At 43.3% G+C, this 24,814-nt stretch overlaps 2 protein-coding genes across 4 annotated transcripts in view; one reads left to right on the forward strand and one right to left on the reverse strand.

Annotated features, from left to right (window-relative positions):
- Positions 1-22,864, forward strand: LOC101326117 (oviduct-specific glycoprotein-like). 3 transcript variants are annotated; one of them, XM_033862038.2, is made up of 9 exons: positions 1-118; positions 1,236-1,377; positions 1,668-1,717; positions 2,218-2,289; positions 16,382-16,411; positions 16,819-17,023; positions 18,003-18,059; positions 19,720-19,885; positions 22,163-22,864. In XM_033862038.2, the coding sequence occupies exons 2-9, from the start codon at positions 1,316-1,318 to the stop codon at positions 22,205-22,207; spliced, it is 687 nt and encodes a 228-aa protein (XP_033717929.1). In that variant the 5' UTR covers positions 1-118; positions 1,236-1,315; the 3' UTR covers positions 22,208-22,864. The 3 variants fall into 3 exon arrangements, with proteins under 3 accessions (XP_033717929.1, XP_073665724.1, XP_073665729.1); XM_073809628.1 differs by lacking the exons at positions 1-118; positions 22,163-22,864 and adding an exon at positions 7,625-7,748 and having other exon boundaries at positions 1,365-1,377; positions 9,070-16,411; positions 19,720-20,710; XM_073809623.1 differs by lacking the exons at positions 16,382-16,411; positions 22,163-22,864 and having other exon boundaries at positions 4-118; positions 19,720-20,711.
- LOC101326862 (ciliary microtubule-associated protein 3-like) overlaps positions 22,849-24,814 on the reverse strand; it is a 26,234-nt gene continuing 24,268 nt past the window's right edge. Inside the window, exon 6 of the mRNA XM_073809633.1 lies at positions 22,849-24,638. Within this exon, the coding sequence (XP_073665734.1) occupies positions 24,570-24,638 (69 nt within the window). The 3' untranslated portion in view covers positions 22,849-24,569. The remainder of the gene's footprint in view (positions 24,639-24,814) is intronic.

Below are 24,814 nucleotides of genomic sequence, written 5' to 3' on the forward strand. Positions count from 1 at the left end.
TACACATGCGCGGCAAGCGGAGCTGCCCCGGAGCTGTCCCGGAGCCACGTTGGGTGGGAACATGCACCTCCAGGGCCAGGAGCCCAGGAGAGTGTGAACTAGCAAAAACAAAGTGACTGTATGTGTACCAAGGATATGAGGGGCATAAAAAGGCTGAGGAATTACTTCAGACTGAGGGATATTGATGAAACATGAAAATCTAATGCAACACGTATTCCTGAATGAATGAGATAAGAAAGATGTGTTGTTGTGACAATTGCCAAATTTGAATAGGGTCTGTGGATTTAATGATAGTGTTTATCACTGTTGATTTTCACGTTGGTAGGGGTGTATGGTCATAATGTTTGAGAGAATCTCTGGGAGATTAACAGTAGAGTTTTTAGGATGGTTGGGGAATCATGACAGAAAAATTATCTATACGTGGGGCGGGGGTGGGGGCGGGGGGAGGGAGAGAGAAGTAACATTTAACAGTAAGAAATAGAACCTAATTTTAAAAATGGGTAAAAATTTGAATGGGTACCTCAGAGAAAAGAATGTCCAATCTGTACTACCTGTATCTTTCCGTTTCTTCCCATTTTGCTTTCTTTGTTTTGAATGTCAGGTTCAGCAATGGAGACTCTGGAATTTAAAAAAAAAAAAAAAACATCATTTGGGTGTTGGCAGACATTGCATGGAAGGTAAAAGTGGGACATTAAAGGTTGAGTCTCTCTGGCAGTTGAGCTTGAACACTACTTATTCAGGACAGCTATGTGTAGGGTTTTTGAACTTAGCCAGTCACTGAGAAGACACTGAGAAGACAACATATTTTTTACGACTCTGTAAGACATTTATTCAAATTGTTCAACCAATATTTATTAGTGTCCAAATAACAGAGAAGATTTAACCATACTGGACTGTATGCTGCGCAGATCATTGTGGCGATTCATCTTTGTTTGCAATGTTTTCTTACTGGAAGCAGGATAATGGATTTTACTAGCCATTCCATCTTTCTCTGTCTTTTTCTAGAAGCTTTCCCCACCTAATTTTCTGGACTGTTAGTAGGACATCAGTAATGCCAGAATAAAGTCAAATGGCTTGAGAGTTAGTTAAACCTTCTAAAGATGCAGACTTTGCTTTTATAGGAATAACTTAATTTGTTAGTTTATTGACAATGGACTACTTGAATCCTAGAAGTGAATTGCTGTCTTGACATAATCCAAGCTTGTTTTCCTCACCCTCTTCCCCACTCCCAACAGGTGCTGTTGAATTGTGGGAGCTGGATGAGAATGAGACACTCATTGTCAGCAAGTTCTGCAAGTATAAGCATTATGACATCATGTCTACAGTCAGTGTGCTGAGCTCTGACACACAAGCTGTCAGTGGTAGGAAAGACTTCTGGTGAGTCCCTGCTCCCATAGAGTCTCTAGGCCTCCTTTGTGTGTCTTTAGTGTCATACTGACCTCATTAAGTAATGTTTTGGACTTATTATAAGAACTCAGTGACTAATTATGACATGTCTATAAGGTTTCCTTAGAGATTTTGCAATCTACTGTAAAAACAGGCTATATCAGCTGTCCAGTAGACAAAGACATAAGATGTGTCTGTTAAAGGAATTTCTTGTTTGAACACATGTTTTTATGTAGACAGTGTAGGTCAACATTAAGTTTCTGCTTCATTTTGCTTCTTAGCATCAAGGTTTGGGACCTTGCTCAGCAAATGGTTCTGAATTCATACCGAGGTGAGTGCATGCTCTTTCTTTATCAGTCCTAGCCTTGGCTGTTTTGTTTTTAGATGGTACTAGGAATCCACCTGGAAGAGGCTTTCCTTGGCTAGAGTCAAAGGTGAAGGTGCCAGATGCCCAGTCACTCTGACACAAGTGACAAAATTGTTTTCTTCCCACTAAAGTTCTGCTGACCCCATTTCATGCAGAGGGTCCCAAGAGGAAGGGCTGATTCCTGGGTGGGTCATTTACATTTCCTGGATGGGTGAACAAAAGGGCCAGAGTTGTTATCTTCATGCTTTGTTTTGAAACTTGCCCGTGACTCACATCTGGAAAGGGCGAGTGGCTGATGGGTAGATGTAGGTTGTGAGGGTCAAGGATGAGGACAGGACTGCCTTAGCAGGGCTTGGGACACTGAATAAAGGTGCTCCTGGGATTGCGAGTGACTTCACCTGGGAAACTTCGGCTCAGAACTGGGCTTGGAGTCTTGTTCCAGACCCCTCTTCTTCCCTTTGCAGGCTGCAGTGCCTCTGGCTACCTTCCCGCCTCCCTGGCTTGGCATCCTCAGCAGAGTGAAGTCTTTGTCTTTGGTAAGGCAGCATGGCGAACTGTGTCTTGACTCTGGGGAGGGCAGTTTGAATGAGAGAGCTGACCCCATAAGTCGAGACTCTGGCTGCTCAGTCTCATCAGCACACTTGGGCGCAAGGTGAATTATATTAATGGGGGTGTAGGGAGGTGGGATGATCCAAAAGTGGTTTCAGTTTAGCTTTGGAGAACATGATGATTTTTGTCCTAGTAGATTTGATTCCTGACTGTTTGCTGTGGCTCTTGTATTCATGGCTAGAAGTCAGTGGGCCAGAAAGCAAGTGGATTGTTACATAGGGAATGTTGTATAGTAGGGACAGTTGTGTTAACCGTGATATGGCTGGGTATATGGTGACATAGTTTGTGATAACAATTATGTCATCCATTAATTTAATTTCCACAACCCCCAAATGACCAGTTATTCCTACTTTACCAAAGTGGAAACTGATGCTCAGAGTGGTTAACTTGTTCATGATGGAGGGCATTCAAATCCAGATCTGGCTGAGTCCAAAGCTCTTGCTTGTAACCTCTGTGATGTACTCTCTCTTTCCTTCAGGTGATGAGAATGGGACTGTCTCCCTTGTGGACACCAAGAGTGCAAGCTGTGCCCTCAGCTCAGCTGTGCACTCCCAGTGTGTCACTGGGCTGGTGTTCTCCCCGCACAGGTTCTGTTCTTTGTCATCAAGGGCCTGGTGGGTATGAATAGGAAGAATGAGGGGGGATCCTTGCGTTGACGTAGCATTAGCTGATTGGGTATCTCCTTAAAGCAGGCACTGTTGTAGCTGAGGTTTTGGAATGTGAAAGATCTCTTAAGACTGTAGTCCATTTTTGGGGTTGTATGGTCTCTGACTGCAAATGGCTAAAATATGGTCTTGTTCCTGCTTGACATCCAAAATGATTAATACTGTGGGCTTGTAGGGCTGTGTGGTTGGAAAGCCTGTGTTTCTGGCTTTTTGCCAAAGCTACAGGGAGGGACCAGATGGGATGGTTAGTTGCCAGGATGGCTTTCAACCCTGGCTTCCCTCCATTTCCTTTATCTTTCCTTGGAACTTGTACTGTAGACTTGAGTGGTAGCCAGACTTTAACCCACAGTGGGGATCAAGCCACCTTCTCTGATCATTTTAAAATGGGCTTTGGGGATTGCCCAGTCAGGTTTTGTCTTGAGACCCATGGGCTTTACCTTTCTCAACCTTCTTCTTCTCTCTTAATGCTCCCCTCCTGGTCTCTGTTAGTGAAGACTGCTCACTTCCTGTGCTTGACTCAGGCTTTTCTGAGCTGTAGGTGTGATGTAGAACCCTGTGATCAGGAATTAGGGAGGGGAGCAGCAAATTGCTGGGTCCTTTTTCTCTTCTGAAAAATATTATCTCTTTCAAGGGGACTGGGTGATTGAAGCAAGCAAACTGTTGACTGTCTCCCTGTTCTGGGGGGCTGACTCAAAACCAGCTCTGTCCCTGGTAGAGGAGGAATGTGGTGGTGGGTGTGAATTCTAAGTCTGATATTCCAGGGGTCAGTGCTGTCCAGAAGTGTGCTTTCAATGTTGCAGCTGCACCCTGAGTCAGCTCCCCAGAGCCAGCTCTGCCCACCAGTACACCTACAGCAGCTGTTTCTAAGCTTCACTTTCAGCCAGGTTGGAGGCTAGTCCCACCTACCAGCACACCCACAACTGTCATAGAACCACCACAACAGGAAGGCCCATGCAGGGTACACCTCTAGAGTGCCTGGCTTTGGTGACCAGAAGTGATTGCTCTCTGGTCCCCATAGGAATTCTTCTACATAAAGCCACTCCTTCAAGACTGGGAGATGTAGGTGATCTATCTAATATATAGAAACAAACAGAGAGTTAGAAAAAATGAGGAGACAGAGGCATATGTTCCAACGAAAGAACAAGACTAAACCTCAAAAGAATAATTGAACAAAATGGAGATATGTAATCTACTGATAAGGAGTTCAAAGTAATGGTCATAGAGTAATGATCATAGAGTATGAAAGGGTGAACACAGTGAGAATTTCAACAAAGAGATAGAAAATATATAAAAGAACAAATCGGGAAGAATACAATAACTGAAGTAAAAAATACACTAGATGGAATCAACATCAGATTAGATGACAGAGAAGAAGAGATCAGTAATCTGAAAGACATAGCAATGGAAATCATACAATTGGAACAGCAAAAAGAAAAAATAATTTTTAAAATGAGGAGAGTTTAACAAACTTTGGGAACAACATTACATTGTAGTAACATTCATATTATAGGAGTCTGAGAAGGAGGAGTGAGGGAAAGGGACAGAAAGCTTATTTGAAGAAATGATAGCAGAAAACTTCCCTAACCTGGTAAAGAAAACAGACATCAAAGACCAGGAATCACAAAGAGTCCCAAGCAAGATGAACTAGAAGAGACCCACACCAAGACATAATTAAAATGTCTAAAAGTTAAAGATAAAATAAATCTTAAAAGAAGCAAGAGAAAATCAACTAGTTACAGGCAAGAGAACCCCATAAGACTATCAGCTCATTTTTCAGCAGAAAGTTTACAGGCCAGAAGGGAGTGGCATGATATATTAAAGGTGCTGAAAGAAAAAAAAAAAGCAAGACTACTCTACCTAGCAAAGTTATCATTCATAATTGAGGGAGAGAAAAGAGTTTCCCAGCTAAGCAACTGTAAAAGAAGTTCATCACCAGTAAATTGGCCCTGTAAGGAATGTTAAGGGATTTCTTCAAATGGAAAAGAAAAGGCCACAACTAGATACAAAAAAATTATGAAAGAAAACTCTCACTGGTAAATGGAAACATAAAGTAAAAAGCAGTGGATCAAGCACCTATAGCTAGTATGAAGGCTAAAGGACAAAAGTAGTAAAATAATCTACATCTAAAATGATTAGTTAAGGGTATGCAAAATAAAAATATGTAAAATATGACACCAAAACTATGATTCTCCCACAAAAACAGACACATAGCTCAATGGACCAGAATAGAGAGCTGAGAAATAAATCCATGCTCATATGGTCAATTAAGCTATGACAAAGGAGGCAAGAATACAGAACAGGGGAGAAAAGAGTCTCCTCAATAAATAGTGTTGGGAATATTGCACAGTTATATGTGAAAGAATGAATTGGGCCACACTATCTTACAGCATATACAAAGCTGAGTTCAAATTGGTTTCAAACACTTGAATGTAAGAATGTAAGACCTGAAACCATAAAACTCCTAGAAGAAAGCATAGGCAGTCAGATCTTTGACTTAGATCTTAGCAATATTGTTTTGGATCTGCCTCCTCAGGCAAGGACAACAAAATGGGGGGGAGGAAGAAAGAAAGGAAGAAAGAAAGGAAGAAAGAAACAAAGAAAGAAAGAAAGAAAGAAAAGAGAGAAAGAAACAAAAGAGAGAAAAAAAGAAAAATGGAGCTATAGCAAATTAAAAAGCTTTTGCAAGGAGAAAGAAACCAGCAACAAAACAGAAAGGCAACCTATGGAATGGGAGAAGACACTTGCAAATCATATATTCAATAAGGGGTTAATATCTAGAAAAATAAAGCACTCATATAATTTAATATCAAAAAACCCAAACAACTGGATTAAAAATGAACAGAAGACCTGAAATACACTTTTCCAAATGTAAATAAATAAATAAATATGGCCACCAGACACCTGAAAAAATGCTCAACATCACTAATCATCAGGAAAATGCAAATCAAAACTACAGTGAAATAACACCTCACACCTATCAGAATGACTATTATCAAAAACCAAAACATAAACAGGACAGCTCCATGTAAAAGAATGAAATCAGAACACTCCCTAACACCACACACAAAAATAAACTAAAAATGGACTAAAGACCTAAATATAAGGCCAGACACTATAAAAGTCTCAGAGGAAAACATAGGCAGAACACTCTATGACATAAATCACAGCAAGATCCTTTCTGACCCACCTCCTAGAGTAATGGAGATAAAAGCAAAAATAAACAAATGGGACCTAATGAAACTTCAAAGCTTTTGCACAGCAAAGGAAACCATAAACAAGACCAAAAGACAACCCTCAGAATGGGAGAAAGTATTTGCAAATGAAGCAACCGACAAAGGATTAATCTCCAAAATTTACAAGCAGCTCACGCAGCTCAATATCAAAAAAACAAACAACTCAATCCAAAAATGGGCAGAAGACCTAAACAGACATTTCTCCAAAGAAGATATACAGATTGCCAACAAACACATGAAAGAATGCTCAACATCATTACATCATTAATCATTAGAGAAATGCAAATCAAAACTACAATGTGATACCATCTCACACCAGTCAGAATGGCCATCATCAAAAAATCAACAAACAATAAATACTTGAGAGGGTGTGGAGAAAAGGGAACCCTCTCACACTGTTGGTGGGAATGTAAATTGATACAGCCACTATGGAGAACAGTACAGAGGTTCCTTAAAAAACTAAAAACAGAACTACCATACAACCCAGCAATCCCACTACTGGGCATATACCCTGAGAAAACCATAATGCCAAGAGTCATGTACCACAATGTTCATTGCAGCTCTATTTACAATAGCCAGGACATGGAAGCAACCTAAGTGTCCATCGACAGATGAATGGATAAAGAAGATGTGGCACATATATACAACAAAATTTTACTCAGCCATAAAAAGAAATGAAATTGAGTTATTTGTAGTGAGGTGGATGGACCTAGAGTCTGTCCTACAGAGTGAAGTAAGTCAGAAAGAGAAAAACAAAAACTGTATGCTAACACATATATATGGAATCTAAAAAATAAATAAATAAAAGTGGTCATGAAGAACCTAGGGGCAAGACGGGAATAAAGACACAGACCTGTTAGAGAATGGACATATATACACTGCCTGTGTTTCAAGACTATTCTACAACATGCTCATTGATTGTAAGTTGCCTTACAGGCTTTCCTTTGAATTCCTGTTTTGATTGATTTAGCCAGAGCTGGTGTCTGTTGTTTGCAACCCCACAACTCCAACAATTACTTGGTCAGTGGGGAAAATGCTGCATGTTCTGTGAGGTTGGAAGTGAATAGAAGCTGTTGTCAGAGTTATGGGAATCTTTCTGTGAAGTCATCACTGTCATCAGGAATAACAGTCCCTCTTCATTGGTTTCTGTGAAGGGTATTGTCTTTCTTGTTCTGACCCTGCTCTTCTGACTGCAACGCCCCAAGAGTCTTTCTGGGCCCCATGCACTCTGGTGTGCCACCGAAGGTTGGGCAGCTGCTCATTAACATACACTTTAATAACAGTGTAGCCTGCATAGTTGGCTGTCTAATAACTATTCTCCCTCCTTCCTCCATAATTACCAACAGGACTTTGATTTTGTTCAGGTATGGGTGGCCATGTCCTTTAGAGAAGAAACACATCAAGAACTTGGGTCCTGGATGATTCTGCTAAACACCTGAATTAAGCAGTGCTGATTAAGCCGTCTCTTCTGGACTTCTTTTAATGAGTGTAAATAAGTTTTCATTTTGGTTAAATTGCTTCTAGTTGAGTGTTCTGTTGCACCTAAAAAATGCAAATAGTTAATAGTCATTATATTTTTGAGTACTTACCCTTTAAACGCTCTATTTAAAGTAAGACTTTTAATAATCTGAACACTCAGAAAGATAATTATTAATATTTTAACATTATAGGCGGGAAAACAGACTCATAAAGATTAAGCAACATGATCCAAGATTATATGGTCTGTCAGTCAGGGTCCTAAGGAAAACAGGTGGTATACTCAAATTAAGATAATGTGAGGAAGGTTCATTTACAAAGAGAGTAACTACAGAGTTTGGGGAGTGGTGTAGGGGAATCATAGAGCTAGTGTAGGAAGCCAGGGCTAGAAGAGTGGAACTGTTACAGGGAGAGGTTACCTGAAACTGGAAGAAGAGATAGTCAGGTCGAGCAGTCTTCCTTGAGTGGAGCAGTGAACCTCCAAGGAGGGTTATGGTCATCTTGATGTGACCTCACAGGGAGTGATCCTTACCCTGACCTCACTCTCCTTCCTCCCTCTACTCTTTTGTCAGGCAGAGCCCACTGAGCTATTGGATGTAGTCCAAACAGACTAACTTGCAGGGGCAGAGAGCAAGGTGGAGAAAGATAGGGAGGTAGAGGGACAATTGGAAAATATCTGTTGTGGTCCAGCCTGTTTGCCCCCTACTGTCCTCTCTTGTCTGAAATGCAGGTCAAATGTCATGACCTCAACACAAGAGATGCCCAAAGTTCCATCAGCTATTTATCATCATGGGATGATGTTCATTTGTTCATAATTTCACTTTAAACCTAAACAATTAGCCATCAACAGTGCCCTCATATAAAGTAACAGGAGGGAAATGGGAAGATAAAAACAAGTAATATAAAATATAGCTGTTACAATCCCTGCTTCTATAAGTGGACCCAATGCCAGTTGCCTCTTTCTAAGCCAGAGTGTGCTCCTTGGCTGTGCTTTTCCTTAGCTCATTCATTCCAAAGGCAGACTATTTAATTATTGGTTCTGGGGCTACAAAGATAAATCAATCACTTATCCTCACTAAAAGAGTTCACTTTGCAATAGTTGAAACAGTTGTTTAATTTTAAATCTAGGGTAATAAGGGGTAAGTATATACGTGATCTCAGGTTTGTGATGGCATTAAAAGAACAAGAACAATAATGAAAGCAACTCTGCTTTAACTGGGTTTTTTTTCACCCTTGAGATTATTAATTATCAATAATGGATAATTCTTTGCTGTTGGAGGCTGTCTTGTGCCTTGTAGGGTGTTTAGCACCATCCCTGTCTTCTACCCACTAGGTACTAGTAGCACCCCGTCCCCATCGTGACAAGCAAAAACGTCTCCAGACATTGCCAAGTGTCCCATGGGGGTGATTTATTGCCCAGTAGAAAACCACTGGCTTAAAAGGTAAAGAAAGAGGTCATTGCGTGTATGTGCAATAACATATTTATCTGTCTCCAAGTAATGGTCATTTAGTTAGATGGGAATTCTCTTTTTTGTTGTTGTTACAAATAAACCTGCAGTGAACATACTCTCTTTGTGTACTTGGGCAGATATGTCTGCATGGTAAATTTCTAAAAGTGAACTTGCTGGGTTATAAAATGCGTTTAGGATTGTGGTGTTCTCAAAATGTCTTCTAAGGAGATTGAATGAATAGTGTTACCTTTACGACTTTATTAAAATATTCTTTTTTGAATTGCCTCAAGTTTTACACTTAAATAATATCTAAGAAATCATGGGGTTTTTGGATAATTACATTTTCTAACACATTAAAAATAAGCACATAAATATTAAAATTAAAAAATCCTAATGTACAGCCAAAAATCATCTTTTATATTAAATATTGGGAAACTATGCTCTAGTCTATCTCCTTCATTTTAGAGATGTGGTAAAGCTATTTCAAGTTTACACTGATCTGGAGTCAACGCTCTTTGTGTTCTTGTGTTATTCAACCAGTTGCTTTTGTTTGAGTCATACTTCTCCAGTTCTTCCGCATGAGAATCATGAAAAGTTTGGTCAAATGCTTTGTTAAACCCACAGCCCTTCATGTCTGTGATCTTGCCTTCATCTAGTTGAGTGTGTAGAATGTGGAAAAGGTTGTGCTGCAGTGGGGATTTCTTCAGCAAGCCAACTAAAAGGTATTGTACGTGCCTTTTCTCATTTCGTGAGAACAGGCTGAGCATTGGGAAGGAGTGTTTCCTAAGCATCTGGGTGGGTGTGTGAAAATACAAAGCAACGGTCATACTTTTGACAGCAGGAACCCAAGGAGGAGGATTGGGAGCGAGCAGTGCAACGTGGCACAGTGACTTTCAACCTGACCCTCACTCAGCATTTCACTGTTCATCATCTCCTACACACAGAGGCTTAGTTGCCAATTCTTTGGCACAGTCATCCCGGAATGAAGCAGACGTCACTCCTGGGCATCCATTGTTATATCTTGCCGTTCTTCTCAGCATCATTAGTCACTTTTGAAAGTATGGAAGAGGGAGGTCTGGGATCCAGCCTTGCCCACTGCAGCAGACTAGGAGCCCAGAACACTGAGCCAGGTTCAAGCGAAGGAGGTTCAGTTGGCAGGCAGATCTGGTCCTGTGATGGGTACAGCATGAACAGCTAGTGCCCCTGGCAGGAGTCTGGGTGGAAGGGCACAAACCTCGTGGGAAATCTCAGTGATGTGGTATCTGGGGAGCAGGAGGTGGGGTGAAGGGAGGCTTAGAAGCAGAGAGAAACAGGCATTCACATCAGGGTGGTCTTAAAAGACAGGCAGTAAGGCCCCAGGAGCCTGGCAAGAATGAGTCAGGACCCAGGCCCTAGGAACCAACTGTGGTGCCTACAGTTATAAACCAGGGAGAGAAATCAAAGCAGAGACCCAGAAAGAAGATTTAAGGCACATGGGCTGGGAATTAGGAAACAAGTAAGAGCTTGGTCACTAGAGTTAGAAACCGCACCAGGGGTAATCTACCAACGGTGCGAGATGTTGCCAGATCTAATCCAGCACTGCATTCAGGGACTTAATTATCTCCTGATTCAGGTTAATATTAGCTCAAGGTATGGAGGGTGGCATTGAACATGCAGGTGGGACGTAATGACAGTGCAAAGCAGGAACTGAATCTCAATCCTGTTTAGAAACAAAACTCATGTGATTTCCACTGCACTTATCCAAGAGATACAAGAGAGAGACACACACTAGCTCTGGAGGATGTGATCCATGTGCTCACTAGACTAGAAGCTCCTTGAGCAGAAACTATGCCTTCATCATCACAAACATAGGGTGGCTATCAGGGCCTGGCCTGTGCTCAGTGAATATTCATTGAATACATGAAGGAAGGCGAAGAGGGCTGAACGAATGGAGACACAGCCTCTGTTGGGTGGGGTATTCTCTGGCTTTCCCAAGTTTCAGTGAAATATCCTTGCCCTAAACATTCTATGCCATTGTTTATACTTATTGTTTTTATTCCACGATATGCAAGCAACCTGCTGATACAAATGAAACTCTCCTAGTTTCCTCATATTGGAAATGAAGTGAATTCAACCACTAGCCATTGTTATTTGCCAGGGTCATTTATTATATTGATATCTGGTTAGCACCTCAATGGCGTGTGGATTAGGTGAGCTGTGTGAGTCCCCAAGAGGATGGGCATAGTGGATACACTGAGAACATCCAGTTTCTGGTCCCCCATGATTGAGGTTCAGACCCTGAAATATGGGAATTCTCATGGTCTGAGAGCCTCTGTAGCAGAAAAAAAGCTGATGGATCATTGGAGTATAGACTTATGTTATTTATTCTTCATAAATTGTTGTACCCTTCATATTATTGCTGTATTATTGTTGTATATTTTAAAAATTCAGGTGTCCAGAATTGGGTTCATTATATTACTTAGGTTCATGACACTTCTCATGACAGTGTCACCATTGGCTCTTATACTGGCTCAAACATTGTTGACTCAAACAAAAATTCAGATTTTTTTTTTATTGAGAAATTGAAGAATCCTCCAAAAGATTGGTTCTATTTCACTGCAAGGCAGAAATTAGTGGCTACTCAGTGCTGTCCCTGTTCATACCAATCTCTGCTGCCTCCTCATGTTAGTTGAAGTGTATCACTGAGCTTGAACTGTTATTCTTCCAATTAAGTGAAAGTGAACTATTCTATTGTGTCCACTACACTGATTTACATTATCTGCCTGTCAGCATTTGAGTTTGAGAACCCTGCTCTCGGGGAAACTCTTATGGTATCACTAATACCTGCTGCCATTGACTGAGCCCTTACTATATGCAAAGCACTGAATTAACAGTTTTTCACACATTATCTCTCTTTTTTTTAAACATCTTTATTGGAGTATGATTGCTTTACAATGTTGTGTTAGTTTCTGCTGTATAACAAAGTGAATCAGCTATATATATGCATATATCCCCATATCCCCTCCCTCTTGCATCTCCCTCCCACCCTCTCCATCCCACCCCTCTAGGTGGTCACAAAGCACCGAGCTGATCTACCCTTGTGATGCTGCTGCTTCCCACTAGCTGTCTATTTTACCTTTGGTAGTGTGTATATGTCAATGTTGGGACGAAGTGACACATTATCTCTTTAATATGTATAAAACCCTATGAGGTAAGTTCAAGTGTTATCTCCGTTTTACAAGTGTGGAAGCTGGAGCTCAAAGAGCCAAGTAACTGTCCAAGATGATAAAACTTCTACTTTTTTTTTAATATAAATTTATTTAATTTTTATTTTTGGCTGCGTTGGGTCTTCGTTGCTGGGCACGGGCTTTCTCTAGCTGTGGCGAGTAGGGGCTGCTCTTTGTTGCAGTGCGCAGGCTTCTCATTGCAGTGGCTTCTCTTGTTGCGGAGCACGGGCTCTAGGTGCGTGGACTTCAGTAGTTGTGGCACGCGGGCTTAGTAGTTGTGGCTCATGGGCTCTAGAGCGCAGGCTCAGTAGTTGTGGCACACAGGCTTAGTTGCTCCGCAGCATGTGGGATCTTCCCGAACCAGGGCTCGAACCCGAGTCCCCTGCATTGGCAGGCAGATTCTCAACCACTGTGCCACTAGGGAAGCCCTAAAACTTCTAATTTTTGACACTAGGATTCAGACTTTGTCCTGCCTGAGTCCATGTCTGGTGCTTTTTAACTTTACATTACACAGCTTTCCTAAACCACTAATCTTAAAACAATAGAATTACTGCTGCCCTTCAGTGTTTCTTCCTCATACTCAGTCCACATGGGGCTGAATTCCAGAAAGAGGGGCTGAGTGCCACCCTGCCCTCGCTAGGGCCCATGGTGGACACCCGCTCTGTGCCAGTGTCAGAGGGAGTTGTTGCTTTGTTGGATCTGAGAGCTATAGCTCTGCTGGGTGGGAAGACAGGAGATGCTGGGGTCGCTGTGACTCTGGGGCAGCTGCCCATTAATCATTGTCCCTGGTTTTGTGTGTATTTAGCTGGGCTATCCCAGTGTTGTCCCAGGGTCATACCTGGGGAAGCACATATAAAGGGGTTCCATGTCTAAGCCTACAGATCTCACAACATGGAGATGGGGAAGCTGTTGCTATGGGGTGGTGACTGTGGTGGGTTCCAGCCCTGCAATGTCTCTCAGTCCAGGGGTGCCAGGCTTCATAAACTTGTTGTCTCTCTGGTGCCTGAGAAGCATCCTGGGACTCAGGGACCTGGATTAGGTAGAGGTAGGACAGGACACAGTGAAGGGCCAGAGGGGCCAAGGGAGGAGAGATCAGAGCAGAGGTGGTGCTCTGGCTACACGTTAAACATTTTTATACCTGGCATCCACCTCAGACCTATTCAATCAGAATCTCTGGGGGAGGACCCAAGATAACACGACTTTTATTTTATTTATTTATTGAAACATCTTTATTGGAGTATAATTGCTTTACAATGATGTGTTAGTTTCTGCTTTATAACAAAGTGAATCAGCTATACATATACATATGTCCCCATATCTCTTCCTTCTTGCGTCTCCCTCCCTCCCACCCTCCCTATCTCACCCCTCCAGGCGGTCACAAAGCACGGAGCTGATCTCCCTGTGCTATGCGGCTGCTTCCCACTAGCTATCTATTTTACGTTTGGTAGTGTATATTTGTCCATGCTACTCTCTCACTTTGTCCCAGCTTACCCTTCCCCCTCCCTGTATCCTCAAGTCCATTCTCTAGTAGGTCTGTGTCTTTATTTCCATCTTGCCCCTAGGTTCTTCATGACCTTTTTTTTTTTTTGATTCCATATATATGTGTTAGTATATGGTATTTGTTTTTCTCTTTCTGACTTACTTCACTCTATATGATAGGCTCCAGGTCCATCCACCTCACGAAAAATAACTCAATTTCGTTTCTTTTTATGGCTGAGTAATATTCCATTGTATATATGTGCCACATCTTCTTTATCCATTCATCTGTCCATGGACACTTAGGTTGCCTCCACGTCCTGGCTATTGTAAATAGTGCTGCAGTGAACATTGTGGTACATGACTCTTTTTGAATGATGGTTTTCTCAGGGTATATGGCCAGTAGTGGGATTGCTGGGTCGTATGGTAGTTCTATTTTTAGTTTTTTTTTTCTTTTTTTGCGGTATGAGGCCCTCTCACTGTTGTGGCCTCTCCCATTGTGGAGCACAGGCTCCAGATGCGCAGGCTCCGGATGCGCAGGCTCAGTGGCCATGGCTCATGGGCCCAGCTGCTCCGTGGCATGTGGGATCGTCCCGGACCGGGGCACGAACCCGTGGCTTCTGCATTGGCAGGCAGACTCTCAACCACTGTGCCACCTGGGAAGCCCTATTTTTAGTTTTTTAAGGAACCTCTATACTGTTCTCCATAGTGGCTGTATCAATTTACATTCCCACCAACAGTGCAAGAGGGTTCCCTTTTCTCCACACCCTCTCAAGCATTTATTGTTTGTATATTTTTTGATGATGGCCATTCTGACTGGTGTGAGATGGTATCACATTGTAGTTTTGATTGGCGTTTTTCTAATGATTAATTACGTTGAGCATTCTTTCATGTGTTTGTTGGCAATCTATATATCTTTTTTGGAGAAATGTCTATTTAGGTCTTCTGCCCATCTTTGGATTGGGTAGGTTTTTTTTTTGTTTTTCTTTTTTGGTTTTTTTTTTTTTGTATTATTGAGCTGCATGAGCTCCTTGTAAATTTTGGAGATTAATCTTTTGTCAGTTGCTTCATTTGAAAATATTTTCTCCCATTCTGAGGGTTGCCTTTTCATCTTGTTTATGGTTTCCTTTGCTGTGCAAAAGCTTTTAAATTTCATTAGGTCCCATTTGTTTATTTTTGTTTTTATTTCCATTTCTCTAGGAGCTGGGTCAAAAAGGATCTTGCTGTCATTTATGTCATAGAGTGTTCTGCTATGTTTTCCTTTAAGAGTTTTATAGTGTCTGGCCTTTCATTTAGGTGTTTAATCCATTTTGAGTTTATTTTTGTGTATGGTGTTAGGGAGTGTTGTCATTTCATTCTTTTACATGTAGCTGTCCAGTTTTCCCAGCACCACTTATTGAAGAGGCTGTCTTTTCTCCACTGTATATTCTTGCCTCCTTTATCGAAGATAAGGTGACCATATGTGTGTGGGTTTATCTCTGGACTTTCTATCCTGCTCCATTGATCTATATTTCTGTTTTTGTGCCAGTACCATACTGTCTGACTATTGTAGCTTTGTAGTATAGTCTGATGTCTGGGAGCCTGATTCCTCCAGCTCTGTTTTTCTTTCTCAAGATTGCTTTGGCTATTCAGGGTCTTTTGTGTTTCCATACAAATTGTGGAATTTTTTGTTCTACTTCTGTGAAAATTGCTATTCGTAGTTTGATAGGGATTGCATTGAATCTGTAGATTGCTTTGGGTAGTATAGTCATTTTCACAATGTTGATTCTTCCAGTCCAAGAACATGGTATATCTCTCCAACTATCTGTATCATCTTCAACTTCTTTCATCAGTGTCTTACAATTTTCTGCATACAGGTCTTTTGTCTCCTTAGGTAGATTTATTCCTAGATATTTTATTCTTTTTGTTACAATGGTAAATGTGAGTGTTTTCTTAATTTCAGTTTCAGATTTTTCATCATTAGTGTATAGGAATGCCAGAGATTTCTGTGCATTGATTTTGTATCCTGCTACTTTATCAAATTCATTGATTAGCTCTAGTAGTTTTTTGGTAGCATCTTTAGGACTCTCTATGTATAGTATCATGTCATCTGCAAACAGTGACAGCCTTACTTCTTCTTTTCTAATTTGGATTCCTTTTATTTCTTTTTCTTCTCTGATTGCTGTGGTTAAAACTTGCAAAACTACGTTGAATAATAGGATAACACTACTTTTAAATTAGCATCCAGGGTTGAGAACCACTGACCTTGAGCTTTTGCTGGGACTTCTAAATGTCATGGTTGTCCCTGTGCAAAGCATTTGTGTATATATGTGGTGTTTACTGAAGTGGTGTTTATTTTTTTAGGTAGATCTGGCTTTGTCTGCTCAGGGTAGAGAAGAGGAAAGAGGGAAGGGTGTGTCTGTCTCCATTTGTGTTAGTTTGTGGATGTACTCAGAACTGGAGGGTGTGCTGGGACTTGTCACTCTGGGTGTGCCTGTGAATCTGTGTTTGATTCCTCCTTTGTGTCCTGCAGGGCTGGTTCTTGTGCTGAAACACCACAATGGTAAGGACCCTGTGTGGTCCTCTCCAGAGCCAGGGAGAGTGTCCATCTGAGAAGTGCTCCAGGTCCAGGGCCCCTGCAGCCCCACCCTGCCCTGGCTCCGTGTCAGGAATCGCTGACCCAATGCAGTTCAGCAGAGGATTTTCAGTCACCTGCTGTTTGGCTCACTCTCTGTGCCAGGATCCAGACTCGAGGATCTATTCTGACCAGGGTTTCACAAGGCATCCTTCCCCCCGCCCCCGGGGACCCCAGCAGTGGGGGAGGGACCTGCCTTCAGTGTAGCTTTGGGGTGTGAGTGGGGATGTGTTACTGTGGCCTTGTCTCTTGAGCTGTGTCCACGCTGCTCTGTGGAAGCTGAGCTCTATCCCCACCTTGGTTTCAGCCAACAAATGCCTGCTCTCCCCTGCCAGGTGCTGCCCACAAACTGGCGTGTTATTTCACCAACTGGGCATTTAGTCAGCCCAGCCCTGCTTCGATCCTGCCCCGGGACCTGGACCCCTTTCTCTGCACCCACCTGGTATTTGCCTTTGCCTCAATGAACAACAATCAGATTGTTCCTAAGGATCCCCAGGATGAGAAAATCCTCTACCCAGAGTTCAACAAGCTCAAGGAGAGGTGCGTTCACTTTGGATGTGGGGTTGTATTTTACAAATGGAAGAGAGTTAATCCTTTTCTCCTGTGAGTCATCAACTTTCCTCTGATTCTTGTGTCCTAACCTCCTGTCCAGGGCGCTCCAGAGCTTCCCTGCCTTGGGAGCTCCCCACTGACCAGCACTCTCAGCTCGTTCTTGCCTCCTTGCCTTCGTGGCTGCTGTGGCCCCTGCTTGTAATGCCCTCCTCTCTCTTCTCTGCCTGGCATCCCCCAACTCACCCTTCAAGCCCCGTGTTGAGGAGTCTATGTGTTAATGCTGTTCAAGCGCTTCAGAGAGGGCTGTGCATCACAAATGCTTCACAAATGCTAGTGTTTCTGTTACCATGTATCACCTGCAAATGAGCCCCCCAAGGGAAGGGCCAATGTCTGTGATATCTTTGTTCACCAGTGGCTGGGTCAGTGCCCAGCAGAGAGCTGGTGCTCAGTACTCCCTCCCCAGGACTCCTGGGCTCTCCTGTCCCTGGGGGTAGTCTGTCACTGCATCCATGGTATAGAAGGGTAGGAAAAATCCATGTTACTAGATTATAAGCTCTGGAGAGGAGAGCAGGGAGCTTATCCTCTGTTCACTGCTGTATCTCAAGCACCTAAAGCAGTCAGTGGCAAATAATAATTGCTCAGTAAATGTTTGTTGACTAAGAAAGTGAGTGAAGAGAAATTTTAGGAGGCTTTTTCTTTTCCTTTTTATGGGACTGTCATGGGAGCGGGGAGTTTGGGGGCCTTTGGGCAGCCCTGGCGTTCCTGGGTGTGATGACTTTTGTGTGGGCTGGTTGTTCTCCCTCTTTTCCTTCTTCCCTTCTTGGGTTCTGCTGGGTTCTGCTCTTTTCTTCCTTAGGTTCCCCCACCCATCTCCCCACTTCCGTTCCTGTCCTCCCATCCCCCCAACTTCCCACTCACCAAATGAATGAATGAGAACCCAGCTCACAGACTCTGTCCTGCATCACAGGAACAAGGAGCTGAAAACAATGCTGTCCATCGGGGGGTGGAACTTCAGCACATCGAGGTGAGACTGTGCTGTCAGGTCTTCTCTCTGGGGTGGGGGCGGTGTATAGGGGAGGAGCAGGCAGGCCAGAGGTGAGGACAGGCCAGCTGGGCCCTGGGGAGACATGCTAGTACTCCCCCGAGTCCTGACCTGTCCCTGGAGTCCAGGGTCCCCCGACCTCTCCTCCATGGTGAGTGAGGGGAGACAAGGCAGGTTCAGGAGATGGTGGGAAAGGGGCTGGAGGGAAATGAGGGGAAAATGGGGTGCTCACAGTTGTCCCCTCAATGCTTCAGAAGAGGCAGGGCTTTTGCCTCAGAGAGGGGAGGAGTCTTGTTTAGGACATGGATAAACCCCAAGCCTCCCAGGGCCTGGGTTTCCTCGCTTTATAAATGGAGCCAGAGGTATCAACCTGAAAGGATGGGAGGAAAGAAAGTAATATAAACCAGATGCTCAGCTGAGCACCTGGGCACATGGTCTGTGTCCAGTGCATGGTGGCTACTCTTCGTTACCCTCCACTAGGCAGTGTGGAAGTGACAAACTGCCTTCATGTTCTCTGAAGAAATTTTCCCCTATTTCATGGCTGAGGCCAAGGGTAAAGAGTTGCCTCCCTTCCTGCCTTAGAGGAAGGAGCTGTAGGAGAGGGGTACCTGGAGGCCTGAGAGTGGGAGACTGTGAGGAAGCACCTGGCACAGAACCCAGGAGCAATGCAGGGAGGATGCAGGGAGCTGGGTGAGAACTGGCTCTGCCTGACCCCAGGCCTCGCCTCTCCCTGGGCCACGACTTCTTGAACATTTGCTGTGTACAAACGCTGGCCAGAGGCTTTGCATGCATTATCTCGTGGTTACTTGGGAGAGGCTTACAAAGTGGCTGTTTACATTCTAAATTTGCAGAGAAAAGCAGGAACACGAGCTTAAGAAACGTACCATATTTCACACAGGTGACCATGAGAGATCGCTCAGCTATGGGTGGAAACCAGATAATGGAACTAGGCCTGCCTAAGTCTGAATCTGGTTAATTTTCTAATCATTGCACTCAGGACTAGTCCCAAATTGCTTAAAGTTCAACTCCGATAAGTTAGAAGTTTTCCAATAGTGTCTTCACTGTGGAAGAGAAAGCACTAGGAAAAAAAAAAAAAAAAAGAAAGAAAACAATCAAACAGCCAAAGAACAAAAGAGCAAAGAGTACAAAACTCCTAGTCTGAGCATGGCCCTCCTGTGCCACGTTAGCTCAGAGGTCTTTCTGGAAATGCTGGCCCTTAGCTCATGTTCCCTCCGCTAATCTGTTCAGGCAGAGAAAGTCAGTGCCAGGACAGGGTGTCAGGGCTGAGTTGTTACCCACGAGGAAACAGCAGAGGGACAATGCGTGGCTAGGGGCGGACCATGTTTTCAGAGGCCAAGCTGGCCTGAGCCTGCTCTCTCCACCCCAGGCTGTGTGCTTGTTTCCATCTGGCAGGGAAAGTTGTGGTTTGCAAATCCTCCCTGGAGCCTGAAGTCCCCATTCCTGGGTATTGGAGCCCCATGCTGGGAGGGGCTTTAAGAAGCTCTGAGAGTTTCAACGACCTGCCTTCCTTTCCTCAGTCACATCCACTGTGCCCTCCATGGGGTGCGAACCAAGGGGTCTTGTAAAGGAGGCTGAGGTTGTGCAGAAAACACTCCTGGCCTCACCTCTGGTCTCCCTGCAGGTTCACCACAATGCTGTCCACATTCGCCAACCGGCAGAAGTTTGTCAATTCAGTGATAGCCCTCCTGAGGACACATGGCTTTGATGGTCTGGACCTCTTCTTCTTGTACCCTGGACTCAGAGGCAGCCCCAGGCATGACCGCTGGACCTTTGTCTTCTTACTTGAAGTAAGGCCAGCCTGGCAGCTCCCGAATCCAGAAATGATTCTACTTTGATCATATCTGGGCTCAGGGCACAGGGGAAGCCTAAGGCCGGGGACAAGGGCAAGACAGTGGTAGCAGAAGGTTGTTTACTGCCATCAGCTGCAGGTGTTGGACAAAGAGCTGCCTAGCAAGGGCCCTATGGCGGCTCTTTCTCTCTGTCACATCTGGGCCTTGGCCCAGCCCTCCAGCCTGAGTGATGCCTTCTCTGTGCAGCCCCTGGACTCCCTCAGGTGGGCTGTCTGAACTCTGCTCCTGGGCCTGCTGCCAGCCTTCTGTTCAATGACTTACCACATTGGCTCACGTCCAGCTCTTTCCATCGCACTGCTCGGTCAGTTCATCTTTACAGAATCCTGGTCAGGAGAAAGGGGCTGTATCGTGCAGTGCTTAACAGTCTAGACTTTGGTGTCAGATATACCTGATTCTCAAGTCCTGATCTAAGACTGGGTGACTTCCCAGAAACCTGTGAAAGAGTAATAATAATAGGATCTACCTAGTAGTTCCTGTGAAGATTAAGCAAGTAATGAATGTTAAAATGTAACTTAGCTTGGAATACTAGTATTAAATAAATATTAGCTTTGTTTATATTAATACCCAAGAGTTTATTAACTGGAGCAAGAAAACAAAAATAGAACTGAGTTAGACAATCATACCTTGAATTCACAAAGCACATATCCTTTCATAAAAGAAAAATTCATAGGGTTTCAACCCACTTGCATTTTTCTTCCTAATATCCCCTTGTCACCCTGTACTCCATCCTTTGTTGTGTAGATGCCATTCGATTCTGGCTACCAAGTGCTCTTTGTGTCTGCAGGTTGACTTTCTTAAGGAGAACAATTTTGGTGCGGTCATGATTTGGGCCATTGATCTGGATGACTTCTTAGGCTCCTTCTGCAATAAGGACAAATATTCACTCACAATCAAGCTGAAGTCACTCCTGGGCTTGTCCTCAGGTGCATCACTACTAAGTTCACCACATTGTTCTAAAGATGATGTAGGTCAAGCTGCAAGAATGGCAACTGCAGAGGGGCAAGAGTGCATGGAGGTAGCCACAGAGCATCATGTGAAAAAGGGACAGATTTACAGGAAGAGGTTTTTTAGAAATACTTTTTTCAACCAAGAGGCCAGTCTAAGTTCAATAGCTATGTGGGCAAAGATTTGAATATACCTTATACCCTAGAGGTGGGCCTTTCTTCTCAGGAAAATTTTGTCTGGGAGGAAGAATCTGATATCTTGAAAGTGAGTCTGATGCATGTGCTGACATTTTCTCTAAACTAGACAGCTCCCCTGTCAGTGCAGTGCACCATATCCTAACTTAGACATAAGCAGGCCAGCTTAGCCATTACCCACCTGCCTTAGTTACAGCTTTTGTCTTTGGGTGCTAGTGGGGAGGGTTGGAGGTAGGTCTTGAAGAAGAGCAGGCACAAAGGCTCACATTGCTGATTGGTCCATGACTCAGCAGTGTGAGGAGAGAAACCCCTGCTCTTCACATGCTTTGTATGTTCTTTGGTTAAGCATCCCTGGGGTAAGGCTACAGATGGAGGTAGAGAAGTAGAAGATATAAGGGTTCTGTATGTCTCTATTCTCAGGATATTGACAGAATAATTGATTTTTTTAAATTGTAAAACCTGTTAAGAGATGATTATAAAAAGATGGGCTCAAATTATAGAGTGAGGGAGTAAGAGGCAGCAAATTCTAGTGGTGGAGAGGGTTCTAGTAATACAGTAAAATTAAATATAAAATGTCTGAATTGCCAGGGGGAGAAAAAGGGGATAAAAAGCAATGTTGAAAGGAAACAAGCAAAAATAAAGTATAAGAAACAAAACATAACAAGATGAAAAATCTAAGTATAATACGGCTAACAAGATGACAAAATGCAGATGTATTACTTATGACAGAAATATGGATAAGCCTCCTCTACGAAAACACAAGTATTAATTAGTCCCCCACATAAAATCCTTGGTCTAATCACGGTAGGGTTGGGTTCACTTCTCCCTGAGTAGAAACGTAGCATAAGCCCAGGGCTGACATCCTGCTAGGACTCCAGTGGCCCTTGTTCTCCCTTCCTCCTTGCTTTGGACATCTGTCCCCTTATAACATTCTTCCCAACCATAGCTTGGGAACTCTCACAGGGCTCAAGTTCTTGGAGAGCAAAACTGATATAAGAGGAGATCTATAGCTTTTGCTTCTAGGTTCAAAAACAGCTTATGATGATGTTCTGAAATGGCCTTTTTGTTCTTTTAGAATGCACTCCACCAGCCACCAAGACCTGGTACAACCCACCAGTGACACACGGAAATGAAGTTTCCTGCGCCAGTATCGGTGGAGACAACCCACCAGGGACACCGGAAGTGAAGGTTTCTGTGCCAATATCAGTGGAGACAACCCACCAGTGACACCCGGAAGTGAAGGTTTCTGTGCCAATATCAATGGAGACAACCCACCAGTGACATCCGGAAGTGAAGGTTTCTATGCCAATATCAGTGGAGACAGCGGCAGTGGTGGAGAAGGTGGTGGTGATGGAGGAAGTTGTGGAGGTGACGGTGATGGGGGCAGTGGAGGAGATGACGGTTTCTGCACTGGTAAAGCAGATGGCATTTATAGCAATCCTAAAGACACCACCAAGTTCCACCAGTGTGTTGGAGGCAAGACCTTCCACTCCCAGTGTGCTCAGGGTCTGGTGTTCCACCAGAACTGCAAGTGTCGTAATTGGCCTTCAATTTAAAATGTTGGAAAAATTCTACTTTGTCGCAAATTCTCTTGTGCTGCATGTCAAACTTAATCTTCCAATACTCCATGTAGTCTACATATTATATCAATCTATCTGTCAATTTGGAAGCCCTACCTTACTAAAACAGAATTATAATTAGGTTTTACTCCATTAAGATCTAAAAAAACTGTAAACCCCTTGAACAAAATCCATATGTAAAATAAATGACACTGTATGCTTTATGTTTTGTACTCATTTGTATTTTTTCTTAAGTACTTGTATATACAATTAAGCATTTCAAGGGACCCTGGAGGTTAACTGAAGCTATAGTAAAATTTTTACTTTTTGTCAAATCAGATTACTATTTTAGAAAGGGGAGTTGCCTTCCCTGGCAAAAGCCTTGAGAGTATGAACCAAAAAACAGTGTGAAAGATGTTCTCTCATCCCTGTCAATATCATCGAAAGAAGGGGCCCAAGACCCTAAGTCAGAAAAAATAATGAATGCTAAATTACCACCTCTGGAAAAAGCAGCATGTGTGTGGATCCAGAGGAGAAAAGGGAGGGAGGTGTGCAAAAGCGGTGAGAAATGTTAATCTTGATTTATCTCAAGTCATAAAAATACTTCTTGACAAGATAAGAGAAATCTTTAAATGATCAGATTAAAGGAAGTAAAAGTTTTTAGACTGAGGTATATTTAACATTATCTCAATATTCTAATTTGATTTCCAGTGGACTTGTCTTTCACCATTTTCCTTCAGAAGATCTTGGCCCCTAAGGAATTAGGCCTCTCAGCATCATACTCCCAATAGGTTTCAACTCCTAGGGCTTCTTTCACCAGCTAACACTTATCATACGCTGACCCTGAAGAGTACATCAGGCTACAGCTTTTTGAGGCACTAGCAGCATCTCACTCTTTGGTATCCAGACACATGAAGACTTGCCTTCGGTCTGATAATTACTAAGAAGGCTAAGTAGGCACAAAAGGACCTTCCCATTAAAAGATAAGGTAGACTATACTTAATGCCCTTTCTGAAGGAACCATACTTGAGTTATTTCAGTTTGTGCTGGAAGGAAAAGGCCTGTCTCCCAGGCCAGTGTCTAGATAAGTACATTGAATGTGGCTGCTATGAGTTCTGACCTTAACACACCTAGAGTAACGTGTAAGGCTTCAGGACATCATTCAAACTGGGAGTGGGGAACAGATCCAATCCATTAGCCTCCCTGGGGAGTCCTTCTCATACTTCAGTCCAGGCTCAAGAAGCCAGTAAGTGAGTTTATTTTGATTCTTGCTGTATCCCCAGTGTTTGTCACTCTGCCTGATGCATGGTAGGAACTCAATATGATGATGACTGAAAGACTAAATAGATGATGTAATGGGAAATGGGGGATATTTTGATTCTGTGAGTTTTACACAAATCTGGGAAAGGCAATCGAATCAGGACCTCCCCAATCCATGCTGGGGAACTCAGACACTTGGAAGAGCTCCTAAAACCTAAACATTAACACTGCCTTTAAGTATCCTCTGCTTCTAGCAAGCCCAAATACAAAGCCAAGCAAGCCATCCAAATCCTTGATATGTATAGACTAACAGTCACCTATCACGAGGGCTAGTGGTATAAAACATAAAACTTGTGCCTGAGAATTAGAGCTAGAGGGCAGGGACCCACAGGTATTTCAGTAAAGTGAAGCCACCCCACTGAACACTCAGTAGAAACCCCCTTGACCCATCTACATGTATATACAACAAACCAGCACATGGAGAGAGAGCCCTCTGAACTAGTCTTTATGCTGTCATATAGTAGTTATGAGTCCCTTACCCCTCCCTGTGCCCCATGCTGGCAGACTGGCGGGCCAGAGCAATGCAGAAGGACAAGAGCAGCTCTGTCCTCAATCCTGGAGAGTCTGTGGTCAGGAGGAACACGTGAAGGTAGTCACAGCTTTTCAGTTGTAATACAGGCTTAGGTAGGCCACACGGTTCCGATGCTTTCTAAAGTCTTTGTCTGTGGGCAGCTGCAGTGAAAGAATATTTTCTAGGTCAATATTCGAATGAGAACCCTCTGCCTCTAGTCTTCCTGGCTGTGCAAAACAGAACTGTACGTTATAGCTGTTGTGGCCTAGCTGAACCCCAACTGCATAGTAACCTAGCCTTAGTGAGTCTCTCAACATTGCTTTGTACATGTATTCTT

Source organism: Tursiops truncatus, chromosome 1 (assembly GCF_011762595.2).
Source record: "Tursiops truncatus isolate mTurTru1 chromosome 1, mTurTru1.mat.Y, whole genome shotgun sequence".
NCBI lineage: Eukaryota > Metazoa > Chordata > Mammalia > Artiodactyla > Delphinidae > Tursiops > Tursiops truncatus.

Coding starts and splice junctions, on each gene's coding strand:
- LOC101326117 (XM_033862038.2), top strand. CDS start 1,316: ATGTCTACAGTCAGTGTGCTGAGCTCTGACACACAAGCTGTCAGTGGT. Junction 16,412..16,818: donor TGTGCTGAAACACCACAATG/GTAAGGACCCTG, acceptor CTCCCCTGCCAG/GTGCTGCCCACAAACTGGCG. Junction 18,060..19,719: donor TGGAACTTCAGCACATCGAG/GTGAGACTGTGC, acceptor GTCTCCCTGCAG/GTTCACCACAATGCTGTCCA.